The following is a 15,174-nucleotide window of genomic DNA, read 5'->3' as shown; positions in this document are numbered from 1 at the left end:
TGCTTTAGCTCCCAGTAGCATAACAGCAGCTCTTGGGAAAGACCAAATTGATCAAGATTTTCCAAATGTGCCCCAGCACACTTGACTCATGATGCTGAGCCCCATTCATTAGGTGTCGTGTGTGAACTGAGCCGTTCTTATACCTACAGTTCTCCCTGTACCATTCTTCTGCTTCCTACTACACTGGTCCAATTGCTAGAAACTAGCTTTTGAAAAAAGAAATGAAAAAGATGGTCATCTAAAGCAGGAAGCCATTTTTTAAAAACTGCTCATTCCTGTGTAGCAGATAACAAATGAAACTGAATCACACACTTTTACTCACCAATTCCCACCCCTCCATTTATTTTTATTTTTTTTAAAGTTAAACCTATTAGGTCAGAAATGACTACAACTTGTACAGACACTGGAGAGAAAAACCATCATAAGGATCCAAGTTTACCCCCACCTGCAAATGAAAACTGATGACTTGAAAAAAGAATTTTGTGTTGACAACTATAAAGGCTTAACTATAAAAGGCTTGCATGGACTTGAGGCTCTGCGATAGCTCTATGATCTATACATTAAACTTGTTCCAGCACTCCCCCCCCCCCCAATAATTATAGTCTGGAGACACCAGTGAATGTGCTGTGTGCATATAGGATTTTCCTGGGCTTTCCTTGAGTTCTGCAGTTCTAGGACAACAAACACTTGGAAGAGGTAGGAAACTTCTCTGGAGATGCTCCTTCTATGACAGACAGCTGGCATCAAGGTGTCTCACTCCTACCATTGAGTTTTTCCTGGCTTCCCAGTGGCACTTGTTCCTCTACCTGTATGGATTTTTCCCAAGAAGTCAATATTTAATTGTCTTCTGCAGGGGATGGGGAGATAACCCAACCAATTCCCCTTTTTATTATTGAATTCAAGTTCAGGATTATTTTCATATAATATCACGACATGAGTCTTGATTAGGTAATGAAACTACCAGGAAAATGCCATTTTCTATGCAGCCAAGCAACCGTGCTGGAATCTTTATTTCTGAATCTTTATTTTGTAAGTTTAAAAAAAGGAAGAACCTGGGACTTGACAGAGAATAATAAGCTTCCACCTTGCCAGCGAGCGACTGGCTAAGAAAGGCACAGCTATCTTCTGCTAAGCAAAGAGCACAAGGCAAATTGGAGATTTCATAAGAAGCTAAATTGCATAATGGCGTAAGTACCAAGGTTGCCTTTTCAAAGCTTTTGACAAGGCCCTTTTATATTAATCATTGTTAAGGGTCTGAAGGCAAGGGAAGCGACGCTGTAGAATTAGAGCCGAGGCTTCGAATCCCCTATTCAAGGCTGTAAGAAAATGAATACAGAAGAACTGCAACTAAAAATTAAGCTAAACATCACAATTACAGCAAAAGTCATATTATATGATTAACAAATCAATATGGCATTTATAATCTATAAAACAATGCTAATATCATTAACAAACCAGCAGCAACAACAACAAAAGCTAAGCTCTGTAAAGTTCATACACACACTCTATTCAGTTCGTTAAAATACACAGAAAAAACACAGAAAGCCCGTTGGTAAGCGTTTTAGATAATATTCTGTCACAATCATAACACTGTCCCAACTGCTGCCTTCGCCCCAAACTCCCTGGAAAACCATGGAGATAATCTGAATCTTGCCAGTGGGAAAGGACATCTAGGAGAGATTGACCACAACGTTGATGGGACCAGTGACATATTTTATTTTTGCAATTCTGCAAATCTTTGGGGGGGGGGTCCCCTCTCACCTGGAGAGCCTAATGATACCTTCTTTTTTGCTGCTGGCAGTGATGCTGTTTTGGCTACATAGGCAATGGCACACATACATAAGCACTGGAAACAGAGGGAACAACACAGATTCTGAACCTGAAAGGTCCATGCAGTCAGCATGGCTCATATCCATTGACAGACTTATTGTCCATGAATTTGTCTGATTGCCTTCTTAATCCTTCTAAATCTAGAAGCGATTCTCACATCTTGACACAGTGAATTCCAAAAATCTTAAGTTGTGTGAAAAAGTATTTTCTTTCATTAGTCCTGATTCACTGAGTGGTTGCAAATATTTTTGTGTGTGTGTGTGTGTGTGTGTGTGAGTGTGAGAGAGAGAGAGATGTCTCTGTATCCACTTTCTCTGCAACATGTATGCATTTTATAAACCCCTATCATGATGTTCTGTAGGCACCTTTCTATGAAAGCCCCAATTGTTGTAGCATATGAACATCCTAAGAGCCCTGCTAGATAAGCAAGAGAAATTCTGGCCTTTCTAGACTAGCATCCTGTTCTGCAGTGGCCAACCAGATAGTTTTAGAAAGCCTGCAAGCAGGACTGTGACAGCAATAACACTTCTTCATCCACAGAACAGAGGACCAATTTGCATGCAGTCATACAAGAATTCTCACATCTCCATCCATATTTCGGTGGGCTTTAGGGAAACTTGCAGCTAATTCTATATCTGTCTACCCAGAAGTAGGCCCTACTGAGATCAGTGGGACTTACTCCCAGGTACATGAGTATAGGATTGCATCCTTAGCATCACCACAAAGGTCCACACAAAAAATAGGATTTTGGACTCCCTCTGGGGCAGTGTCCAGAACTATGGGCAAACAGACAGAAGGTCTCATATTGAAATGCAACACACACACCCTTGACTCCTCCCGATTTTAAGCAAAATCACACCCTTTTCTGGCTGCCTGAAACTAGTAGTTACACATAATTCAAGCACTGAAAATTGGGTTGCAAATTGTCAAAATGGGAGCCATAGTCAGCAGACATAACGCTCATTTGTACAGAGCTGGTTTTAAATTCATTTCATCCCATGCTACATGTTGACATTAATTTAATGCATCTATTTGACATGCAATTAACATGCAAAAAGTCAAAATGTTGTCTTTCCCTTACTGTCTTGTTCCCCGCCCCACTTAATGGCACACGAGCTGATAGAAGTAAAGAAACAGTTCCTGTCTCAATTCTGCTTCCGGAATTGAGCATTTCATAGTAATGTTACCCCCATTTATTTGTCCTTTGCAAACATGAAATCAGATTCTCTATCTATTGGGCAATAAAGATTTCACTGATTTCAGCAAGACAACTCTCGAGTTTAATAAGCATTACACATTAAAGAATACAGAGTTAAACAAACATGGTTCTAATGGCATTTATCTTTCGGACGCAACACGTGTCTATTTGCAACTGAACCAGCCTGAGATTCAAGACTGTAGCAATGTTGCCACACAACAGCAGTGGTGGGGTTTATCCCCCCAGTAGAGGCAGGTCAAATTCCTTCCAAAATTGCAGCTTAGTAAATGGGTCTTTTCTTCCACACCGTCATCTTATGAAGGATGGTTATATTTCAGCTCTCAGTTAACCAGACAGTGACCTTATACTGTTTGAATTTACTCTCAAATTGGTTCTCTCCCACCTTCTCCATACCTATTTTTTCCTTCTCTCTCTCTCTCTTTTTAAGCAGAAACGAAGAAAGCAGAAAGCACAATATTTTAGCCATTTGAACAAGCTGCATTCTGAAATCAGTCCTGCTACCTGGAAGTGCTCTCCGTTACCTCTATCTTTCAAAATTGGAGCCATTATAGTCATTCGTGCAAATCCACATTTAGCCTTTCATAAAAGAGTGGATTTTTGACCCATTGAACTGGAAGAGCTTCTGCGCTGTTCTCCTGATCTTTGACAAGATAGCCCACAACAACAGAGAAGACAATTTCTTGCTGGTGTGAATTTGTATTCCGTTGTTAAACTCTGGATGCTCACGAGTGGTAATTCTGCTCCTGATAGCCTGCACTCTGATGATTCTGAATGGTTGCAACAAAGCCGTACGAGAAACCCAAATACCCGAATGCACTAAGCCCACTTATTGTTACTGAGAGGGGCCTGCCCAAGGAGGAGGGGGAAATTGACCTGGGCACGGTGAACTCCTCCTTGACACTGTGGAGTTGTGTTTGTGCGCATTTTCTAATTGGGCCAGGCGAGACTGTAGCAGCAATCAATAGGAAACTCAGATGATCACCTCTGCCTCAGGTATAAGAGCAGCCTACTGGTGCTAAGCAAAAGGGAAGGTTTTCATTCTCTCCTACGATTCCCTTTCTCCAAGACTGGGAGAAATTCTATGCTTACTAGGTGTACAGAAGAAGCATTCCCAATTGGATAGCTCCAGGTAACCCCCAGCCCTTAAACAAGATTTGAAGTTGGCCAATTGGCAATTTCAACAGACAACACATTATTAACCTATGCAAAAAAATAAACTGGGTAGCACAATACAGGTATGAGGAAGAGTGCCCACGATTGGGGCCTATTTGTGCCATACTTCTTCACTCCAGAATGCCAGTCCATATGATTTTGGCTGATCATTTCATCTGCTACTCCTTTTTGGCTCCTGGTGCATTAAAAAAAAAAGAGTATTTTTCTGTAGTGGATGTCCGTGGTGGATGTCTGCAACTGCCAACTCACTGGTGTGAACTGCAATTTAGCGTTGACCACCTGAGATGTCCAACATGCTTCCTTAGGATTGGCTTACAACCAGTTTAGAAGAAGGATAGTTCTTTTGAGCTGCCAATTCTATACCTGGTAAAGGCTGAGAGTGGACCTGGCCATTATGCATTCCATATCCATTCACTACTGGCCAGGAGTAGATGTCTATATTTACTCAACAACAGTTGAGTAGTTCTATTCTCAAAACTAATCACAGCAGTTTAAAAAATGACACTAAAACTAACAAATGACCTAACCAGATCTTACATTATTTCTGCCATTCAGGGGGGAGATTAGAGGTAAAGTATTTGCCCCCTTCCAGCTCTCCCTCTCTCCCAAAGCATCAGCATTACGCTCTAAATGGTGTTAAGAGAGAATGAGGTAACAAGTGTGAGTTGCTTCACACAAGACGGAGTTCCCGGCACATAAAGTCCTCTCCTGCTAGAAACTGCATGCAATATCTAACAACACGTGGCAAAATGCACGCAACTCAACGTTGCTGCATGCGCCCATGAAACACAGGACATCAGCTACAAGCGGAAGTCACTGTATTTCCTACAAGTTAAAACCTCCGTGAAGGAAATTTTGTCGTGTGTGACACAGAGCTCAGGTCACATAAAGATAACCTGCTTCTACGGCAATCATCCTAATTTGTTTTCAGGAAGGTTATACAATGCCAAGTGAAGCAACTGTTATCCCACAGGCTCCAGTGCATTTCCCTGCCATTTCCCTTCCTGCAAAAAGTTGGATCATTCCATGGCATGAACGGGAATTGTCGCACAAGGGCACCAAATCCAATTTAATTGTGCAACTTGAGTTTGCCGTTACGCAATTGAATCCTACCTGCAAAATAGCAACATTCTGTACGTTTTCCAATGAGGAGAAGGGCAACACGAAACTCAGGGTGACACTCCATGTATCTATCCACAAAAGTTTATCCCTTTATACATATGCTTAAGCTGCCAAAATAATCTTTATTGTATCTGAAGTACTGAACTATTTTCTATTCCAGCTGGTTATTATAAGAACATCATAAACGGGGACTAGTGCCTGAGTTTGCTTCCCCCTGCCTCCCTTACAATCCTTTTTCCTTTTGTGTTATGCTTTTCTGATTGTAAGCCTGAGGGCAGGGATTGTCTTATTAATGATCTCTGTATGCCTTTTTTGGATGGTGGGGTAAAAATCCTATTTCTCATTTAGCTATCATTTTCCATTTGCAAGCATTTCCAGCTGGTTCCCAGATCTCTTCTGCCTACAATCACGGATATCCAAATAGGCCAACAAGGGTCGTTCTACAGCCGGCGACTTAACCGCCTTAAAAATTAAGGTAACCCGACAGGCTTTTATTTACTCTGTTTGTAAAATGGAGACTTTGTCTGCCTTGCACCACCGCTGCAGCGTCTGCAAAAAAGACAATGCGAGTTCCAAGCAATTACTTCTGATGTACGCAAAGCCAGAAGTTGTTAAATTTGCTTTGCCCCTGCGCAAGTGCAGCCCTTGGAATTAAAGATAAAGGTTATTTAAAAGGACTGTTAATTTTTAAAATGTTGACATTTAGACCCAAGCATCTAAACTTTTCTTTATTAAACCATCTAATAAAGGATATCAAAGAACTCTTACCTCTTTAATGAGGCATTAAAATACAGTAATACAAAAAAAGGCAAAACTGTTAAGCCTCTTAAACCCCTGGACTTACATTATCAGCTTTTATGTGCCTGTCAACACTCAGGAGTAAGAAGCAATGGTTTATTCTCTGTCTCAAATTTAAAAGCCAACTAAACTTCCTTCCACCTTCCTGCTGAGATCTTTAACTCCTGGCAAAGAGCAGCAGCTCCATGTACAATGTGATACAAAAGGCTAAGGCAATCTCTATCCGTTGCAAGCCAAAAGCACACTACCATCTCCTGTTTCATGCTGTCTCTAGGAACAAACAACTAAGCCTTCCTTATTTTAAACAATATACGTAGCGGGTAATTTTGCTGAAGGGGGGCTGGGAAGGCTAGGAAGGAAAGTCCTTGATTCTCTGTGTTCCTAAACAGTGGTTTGGGTAAATTAAAAGTCCTAAAACTAGGACTAAAATTAAAAAGGAACTTCTAAAGATAATGCAGATTTAAAAGAGATTGCTGAGAAAAGAGAAAAAGGAGTAGGCTGCCCTATTTGGGATTAACACAATCTAATGCTAAGCAGTATACTGCAAATATTTAACAGATTATGAAAATATTTACAGTGACCAGCATAGCAACCTAAAAGTGTAGCCAGGTTATAGCCAGAAGCTGGATTTCAGTGGTATGGCACAAATCCAACAGATTTACAAAACAAAGCCTAAAAGGAACATGGGAGGTTGCCAAATACCAAGCCAGACCATTGGTCCAACTAGTTCAGTATTGGCTGTACTGATTGGGAGGGGCTTGAGAGGGTTACGGGAAGGTTTTTTCCCCTACCTTACATGGAGAAACTTGGGATCTTTTGTATACGAAGCATGTCTCAGTCACTGAGCTATTATTATTTCTAAGATATTACACTTATATAAATGCTACAGGGGATACAATGCATAATTCTCACATGAGAATTTGAAATAAATTGTTCTTATACTGCATAAAAAAACCTACGTTACTGGGAACCATCTGTTAATCTGGGCTCTGCTAGATCTGAAGAACCATTAACTTTAGCAAACTGCAGAGCAGAACAATTGTAGCGTCTGAACGCCCAGGGGAAATAGCATCTATATCTATATCTATATCTATATCTATATCTATATATCACTGTTGTATCCAACTAACTTTTACACAGAGCAGACTCATTGAAATTGATGGACCAAACTTAGTCATGGTAATTAATTCCAATAGGTATCCATTAAGGAAACATTAGTTTTAAACACTACAATGGTACCTTGATTGCCAAACTTAATCCATTCTGAGAGTCCTTTTGACTCCTGGAACCGTTAGAAAACCAAGGTGCGGGTTTGTGGCGTTCGGGAGCTGATTTGTTTGGGAGCAAGGCCATTTGACAACCAAGATATGCTTTTTGATATGCTGTATATGATTTTTGACCTACAGATGGGTAGCAGAAATCTGAACATAGTGGTGTTTCATGATTGGCTACTATGCAAACCGAATGATAGGTTACAGAAAGGGAGACTGACATAAGCTTCTCAAAGACTCTCCATGAGTAAAAATTGAAGGATATGAGTGGGGGTAGGGGGGAGAGAAGTGAGTGCCACTTGAGATTTTTTTGGGAGGGTGGGGGTTAAAAGTATTTACTTTTGCAATTCCTCCAGGATGGTGCCTCAGTCATTCTAATAAAACAACCTCATCTGCCTACATATTAAATTATTTTTTGTATTTCTATCCCACCTTTCTCTCCAAGGAGCTCCTCAATTAATCCCTCACAACTGTCCTGTGAGAGAGGTTAGGCTGAGAGTCAGTGGCTGGACCAAGGTCACCCAGTGACCTTCATGGCTGAGTAGGGGATTTGCATCCTGGTCTGCCAGGTCCTAGTCCAACACTCTGACCACTATGCAACACTGGCTCTCAGTGTTGTTTGTGTGTGTGTCAGTCCCACACATGCCTCTGGACCCCAGCTGCCCCCTTCTTCTGTTTTCCAGGACACAGCTCTCAAAAATGTGCATGCTTCCCCGCCCCACCCCAATCTAGCTAACTATGGATTTTCTTCCAAATGCAAGGTATGGTAGAAAATTGGGAATATGCTACTGGGAAAACCGTTTGACAACTAGGTGGACTGGAGGAAGATAGAGATAGGATCGCCTGTTAAATGACTGATGCATTACTTTTGTCAATTCAATTCTATTGATGTCATTCTTAATCCGTATTATTCTCTAAATTCTGTCTTGTTATCATCTACAAATTGCTTTATGTTGCTATGTTTTGCCTCGAAGTTCAGGATATTATATTCCACATGAAGATAATAATATGCTTTGAATTAAGCATGATACACCGAAAAACCAAATGAGATTTACTTTAGTGACAATCTTGACTCTGTAGTCTTTATCACTGGTTATACTTTATTCCCTGACTCACTGGGATCGAGCCCTGATTAGATCATCAAATTAGCATAATTTGTTAAGAATATTTCCTGCACAATATTCCCACTGAATGGAAGCAGATACTTCAGAATTTTTCTGTGCAAGACATTTATTCTGCAGCAAAAAGAACTAAACTTTGCGTGTGAGGAGGAAATGCACACGTATATTTGCAGGAAAGAGCAGAAAGATGTAGGCCCTAAGTTAAACCAAAAAAGGTTATGAAACAAAAACAAAAGGTGGGTTTCTCTTTGAGACATTTCTTTACACACACAAAATATACATTTTTTAAAATTAAAAGTGTTTTACAACATCACCTCCATGAATCCAAGACGTGTCACTTAAACTGTGGGCACTGAGGTATTATTCTTAGAAAACAGTTTAGACAAGTGCTTGACATCTGTAGGACTGAATTGCCACCTGCCTAGTCACGTGTCTTGTGTCTGGAAGAACATGCACAAATTACAAGCCTATGAAGAATTTCTGGAAGTGTTTCATTAAAGTTTTTCCTTTTCATTTTTTAAATAGTGACAGTATATTGCATTTCCCAACTTATTAATTTGTTTTATTTAAAGTTTATATATTGCCCTTCATCAAAACTGGTTCCAGGCCAGTTCACCCACTAAAAATGTCAAAACACAAAAACCAGCAGAATAAAACAAAGCAACCAGCAAGATTTTAACATGTCTAAAGTGCAGAGATTTGGGGCAATGCCTGGGTATATCATGGTCAAGCATTCTCCAATAACACCGATCTGCAATAGCAACATTTAAAAGTCCATTAACAATACAACACTTAAGAAACCAGATAGCTGTAGACTCATAAAGAAATATTAATTTAGCAATATTTCTCACATGGGAGGGAGAGGAAGAAGGGTGAGGAAAGGAAGGAAAAAGCAGCTCTTACCAAAAGTAACTTCTCCTTTCCCAGTTTTGTCAAAAAGCTGAAATGCCACCATGAACAGAGCATCTGGAGCACAGAGGACAGATTCAAATGCTACAAATTCTTGAAAGGATATCAACCTACGAAAGGAAAAAGAAAGCCATTTTTTCAGGTGCGATCACCAGAAGAACATTTCGCAGGTAAATAACTTACTTATTAGATTTCTATCCCTCATTATATGTGGCCCCTCCCCAAATATCACAACAATTTAAAGTATAATACAGTAAAAACAAAACTGAATAATCTTTAAAATACAGTTGTATCTTGGAAGTCAAATGGAATCCGTTCTGGAAGTCCGTTTGACTTCCAAAATGTTTGGAAACCAAAGCGCGGCTTCTGCAGCCAATCGGAAGCCACGCCAGACATTTGGCTTCCGAAAATCATTCAAATCTGGAAGACTTACTTCCAGTTTTCGATCATTGGGAGCCAAAACGTACAAGTTCCAAGGCGTTCAGCAACCAAAATACGACTGTATAGCCATTCTCAATCTAATAAATGTACAGTGGTGCCTCGGAAGACGAAATTAATTCGTTCTGCGAGTTTTTTCCTCTTGTGAATTTTTCGTCTTGCGAAGCACGGTTTCCCATAGGAAATGCATAGTCGGTTTCCCATAGGAATGCATTGACGGTTTTAAGAAAAAGGCGCAAGACGTTTTCGTCTTGCAAAGCAAGCCCATAGGGAAATTCGTCTTGCGAAGCAACTCAAAAAACAAAAAACTCTTTCGTCTTGCAAGTTTTTCGTCTTGCGAGGTACCACTGTATCAGGATAGCCATGAAACTTAAACACATAATGGCTGACTCAGAAAACATGGATGAAGAGAGCCTTCAGCTTGCACTGAAAAATAACCAAGGTTCCTGCCAGTCAAAGCTCAGAGGAAAATGTTCCATAACTGGGGTATTATTGCTAGTCATGAAAAGCAACAGGTTGTCCAGGCTCATGCAACAATGGCACCATCAGAAGAGTTTCTGTAAACAACCTCAAATCCTAGGCGAGAGACACTTCTTCAGATGCCCAGGTCCTAAGCCGTTTAGGGCTGAGAAGCACCCCTGCCTCAAACCCTGAGGAGCCAATGGCAGCCACTATAAAAAGTGATGAGCTGGACGGACCAATAGTCTGACTCACCATAAATGCAGCTTCCTATTATCCTACTAGCATCTTGAATGGTGGCACAATTGAAATTGCAAGTTTGAAAGTTGCCAAGTTAGTAATTCAAATGCAAATTATCCCAATCCAATTGTCAAGGAGTAATAATTTTTAAAAAACACAAATGGGGTGGAACCACATTTTAGCAACCAAAGAAGTGTTCCGAAAGTTGCCCATCAGATTAATCATTTGCAAAATAGATGGACATGGCAGTAGCTCCTTTGATTTGAGGCAACGTGGGAAAAGGTTCTGCCAGTGACCAGATGGATCACAGCGTCATCACTTGTCCACATGCGTGGAGCACATTATTTACCTGAAGTAATTTTTGCTGTGTTCTCTTGATGAAGGTCAGTATATAAATTACATAAATAAGGAAAGTGATACAATGCGGCATTACGATAACAATTCACACCATCATTTAAGCAATAAAAACAAGATGCTAGCATCTATTTCCTATGAAATTTCCTTGAGTTGTTGGAATGTATGTGAGAGCTTCAACAGCTGACATTTGTTGTCATAGATAAAAATCATATTTATGCAGGTTTGGGTAGAATTTTATTAATAAAGATGCAGGCCTCAGAGTCTTTGCAATGCAGATTTGTGATATTTCAGTTGGGAAGTTCAATTAACAAGACTAAAATCATTATTCATAAGGCAGAACCAGCTTCAGATACATTAAGTGGTCCAATGAAGTGAACTTTAGCCTACAGCTCTCATGCCAAAATGAAATTTGTTGTCTTTAAAGCAGCCTTTGGCAACCTGGTACTTTCCAGATGTTTTGGACTTCCGCTTCCATTAAGTCACAGCTAGCATGTTGTAATCCAAAATATCTGGAGGGCACCAGATTGGGAAAGATTCTTTTGGCTACATCAAGCTCTTCTCAGTCAAGTAACCCAAACACCTCTTAGAGTCAGATATTTAATTAAGAGAGTTTATTTCAATTTTAACGAAACCAGTGGGTTGGGGTTTTTTTAAATGGAAAAAGGGAGAAAGCCTACAAATGTGAGGCTCCCATCAGACTGCTGCAGAGGAAACATGAATATCTGCTGTGCCAGCTGAATTCAAATTAACCCAATTTTTACATGTTAATTAAACCAGCTATTTTCTTCTTATTGTATTTTTGCTCCTTAAATAGACTGGCCTGCAAGTGATTCCCAACAGATCGACTCCGACAACAATGACGCACTCATTTACTTCTATTATGCCCATACAATACAGTAACTGAGCAGTAATTTTTCACAGTCAATTACACATGTGGTTCCTAATGGTTAAAGATGCTGAAATAATGCATGTTACATAGCCACATGTTCCAAGCTCTATACGGCACAAGGGCAGTTGCCTAGGTAACAAGTTTTCTCTCTGGCATAGTGCAACCCTTCATTGAATATCATTAGGTTTCATTAAACAGCACATATTAACATGAACCTCAATATGCTACTTAAGAATAATTTTGCCTACATAAGCAAGGCCTTGTCTAACTTAAAAGCCCGGCTGAGTAAAGCCTAATGACCCTGCGTTTTAACGATGTGAAACTAGGAGGAGATGGATGAATTATAAATCAAGCAGAAAGATGCCTTCTAAGTCAGAGGTTCTCTACTTTGGTACTATCTTCCCCATTTTAACGGGAGAAAAAAGGGAAGTGCCATCACTTCTTCAAAAGCGAATGAGGTGGCAAAGACATGTTTAACAGAAGAAAAAAATAAAGGGGGGCAAAAAAAGAGAGTTTGCCTTGCATTCTTCAGTTGTGCTTTGAGGCCAATTTCTCCACAAGCTTACCAGCAAACTCAAGACTGGTTTGAGCAGTCATTTTTTGCCGCTCCCTCTTGCTCCCTTATGGCTGCTAACTTCCACCAGCATGGCACAGGTGTTTTTTTTTGGGGGGGGGGTGGAGGTTAAGTCAGGTGTCTGAGGTACGGAATAAATATCAATTTCTGTTTCACACAGTTTCTCATTAACTTCAGTTATCCACATTTCCACAACCGTTTTTTTGTGGGGGGGGAGTTCCCATGAAAATTCACCAGCGTTCTAGTGTGAATCTTCCTAACGTAAATTTTGCTTGCAGTTTTGCCTTATAAACACATTTTTAATATACGGATTTTTAACCGGAGAAGTGTGAATGTCAAAGGATGGGTGAATTTTGATTCACATCTTGATTCAGAAAGCACAAGTAAGTTCACCTTTAAAAATGCAAACTGAATCAAATCTCTCCCCCATCTCTAATGTGAGGTGAAAATGAGACAGCATCTCCCCATCTGCTTTGCATGCAGAAGGTCCCAGGTTTAATCTGCTGCATCATTAAGTAATGCCCTTAGTGATATCCTGGGCAGCTTCTGCACATCAGTGCAGACAATACTGACTTTGAGACTGACTTTGGATAAGGCTGCTCCCATTGTCTCATCTCAATCACCAAGTGACAGGTTGCTCTGTTAGCTTTCCCCATTCAGAAAAAGTAGAAGTGGCAGCAAACAGAAGGGCCTGTGACATGAATCGGTTTTGAAGGTGGGTTCTGAAGGGTCTAGGATTCCTATTTTCATATTAGAGGACAACTGAACCTGTAGAGGAGGCAGAGAAAGTTGGAAGGAAGTGCAGAGAACAAGGATGGGCTTATCACAAAGGAGACCTCCTGCATAACAAAGATCTAGCTCCATAGAACACAGTTCACCACCACAAAGCAAGACGGCAGAAGATATTAACAGATTCTTGCTAGATGGGCGGCAGCTTTCCATCTGGCCGGTGGGGGATGTGAGAAGGTATACCACTGGAATCGGGGATTGGCAAAGTAGTTTGGAAAGCCCTGTTTGAAAGAACAGCTGAAAGCTCCATGCTTTCGACCGTTTACATGTCAGGTGTTCCCATGAAATTCACTTGGTTTCTCAGCTGCTGCGTCAGGCAGCTTTGATCTAAAAATTCTGAAATTCCTAAATTGGGAGCAGGGCACAGCCCTGCATGGTCATTATTTGCTCATCCAGAATATCCCTACAATTTCTCTCTTCAAGAATCTTTTGTACTGATCAGAGAATAAACAAACATTCATGGAAAATACAAAGAATTTGTATTTTTTTAAAAAAATGAAAATAGAAAGTGATTTGTTGGTTTCAGAAATTTAGATTACCATAAAGCAAGCTGAACCTCAGCTTGCAAGAAGTCCATTATGTGACAGCAGCATACTGAGGAATGTGCAAGAGAAGCTCCTAGAAGACTGTGCCTGAAGTGTTCAGTTATAAATTACCATATTTTTCGCCCTATAGGGCGCACCAGCCCATAGGGCGCACCTAGTTTTTTTGGGGGGGGGAATAAAGGGGGGGTCCCCCCCCCAGGCACGGGGGGAATATAGTGCCATTAGGTCCCTTATGCAGGGAGCTAACAATATAAATTTTGGCACAGGGGACAAGGGGAGGGAAATGGAGGCCAAGATGCACAGGGAAGCAATACGGAGTTGTTTCAGTCGCAAACATTTAGTGAGGCTTAGGCTAGCCAAGAGAACAGCTCTTGTGGGGTTTGTGGAGACCCAGACTGGTGAATGAAGCTAGGTGAATGACCTATGAACTTTGGCCACTTGGGTTCTAACTTAAGAACTATGAGGTGTTTATTATGAGGAGTTACATGTGATAACTTACGTGGAAAAAAGGAGACTGCAGAACAGACAGGATGGTGTCTACCATTCATATTTGCACCAGTATTTAAACCTGGTTAGCTCCTGTAGCTCCCAAGGACTACAACTGCCAGGTGCCTTTGGGAGAAGTCAAGGCGGTGAAACCAGTTTCAAATGGGTTTAGATGTTGTAATGGTTCTAGGGATTGCTTGTGCGTAAGTTCCCTTTACTTGTGACTATCTTGCATGGTTGAACCCTTTCTGAGAGAGCAGCCTCTCTCTCGTGGCTGCCTCAGTCGCTGGCAGAATCCGTCAGTGGGCGTTTCTTAAAACGCTTCCAACATAAAAGCTGCTTGACGCCCAGTCTCCTCCCCCATTGCCTGCGTGAAAGTTTTTTGCGCACTGTGGGCGCGGGCAACGGGGCACTTGTCCCCTCTCCGCTTGTCTCCTGCGAAGAGTCCTGGAGCCAACTCTCCGCTTCCTCTATCTCCTCCCCTTCTCCACTGGTGTTGCGCTGATTTCCTTCCCCAGCGTATGGGCTATCCCTCCTCCTACTGGGACCCTCTCCACCATCATCCGGGAGCCCTCTCACCCCCTCCTGTTCCGATGGCAGTTCCCTGACAGATGTGTAGCGCGGATATTTCTCCTACACACTGTCCGTCGATGAAGAACAGCCAAGAGTGGCTTTATAAACTCCTTAAGCCTTGCTTTAATTCCTGGAAAACTATACAGAGGAGTTGTCAACGCAGCACTTGTGCGCACCAGTTGCTTCTATGGTGCCAGTGAAATGTTTCAATTAATATGCCCTCAAAAATTCACAGTGCATGAGAGACTTGTTTGCTTTGCTTTCTCAATTCTGGTTCACCACAGCCTCTCCTATGGTGAGCACTTCCCCTTATGTAGGGGCCACATTTCAGTGGATGCCAGGACTGCATGTTCAGAGGAGAGTGTAAAGAGTTTCTCTCTG

At 41.2% G+C, this 15,174-nt stretch overlaps 1 protein-coding gene across 2 annotated transcripts in view; it reads right to left on the bottom strand.

The window, feature by feature from the left end:
- Positions 1–15,174, bottom strand: part of SLC25A13 (solute carrier family 25 member 13) — a 107,698-nt gene that overhangs the window by 58,559 nt on the left and 33,965 nt on the right. For both annotated transcript variants that reach the window (XM_083405395.1, XM_083405394.1), the window contains one exon: positions 9,438–9,553. In XM_083405395.1, the coding sequence (XP_083261521.1) occupies positions 9,438–9,553 (116 nt within the window). The remainder of the gene's footprint in view (positions 1–9,437; positions 9,554–15,174) is intronic.

The sequence above is a fragment of the Podarcis tiliguerta genome (genome assembly GCF_965153285.1).
Source record: "Podarcis tiliguerta genome assembly, chromosome: 12".
Lineage (NCBI taxonomy): Eukaryota > Metazoa > Chordata > Lepidosauria > Squamata > Lacertidae > Podarcis > Podarcis tiliguerta.
Note: the sequence above shows the minus strand (reverse complement) of the source record. Positions and strands in the feature narration are given on the sequence as shown.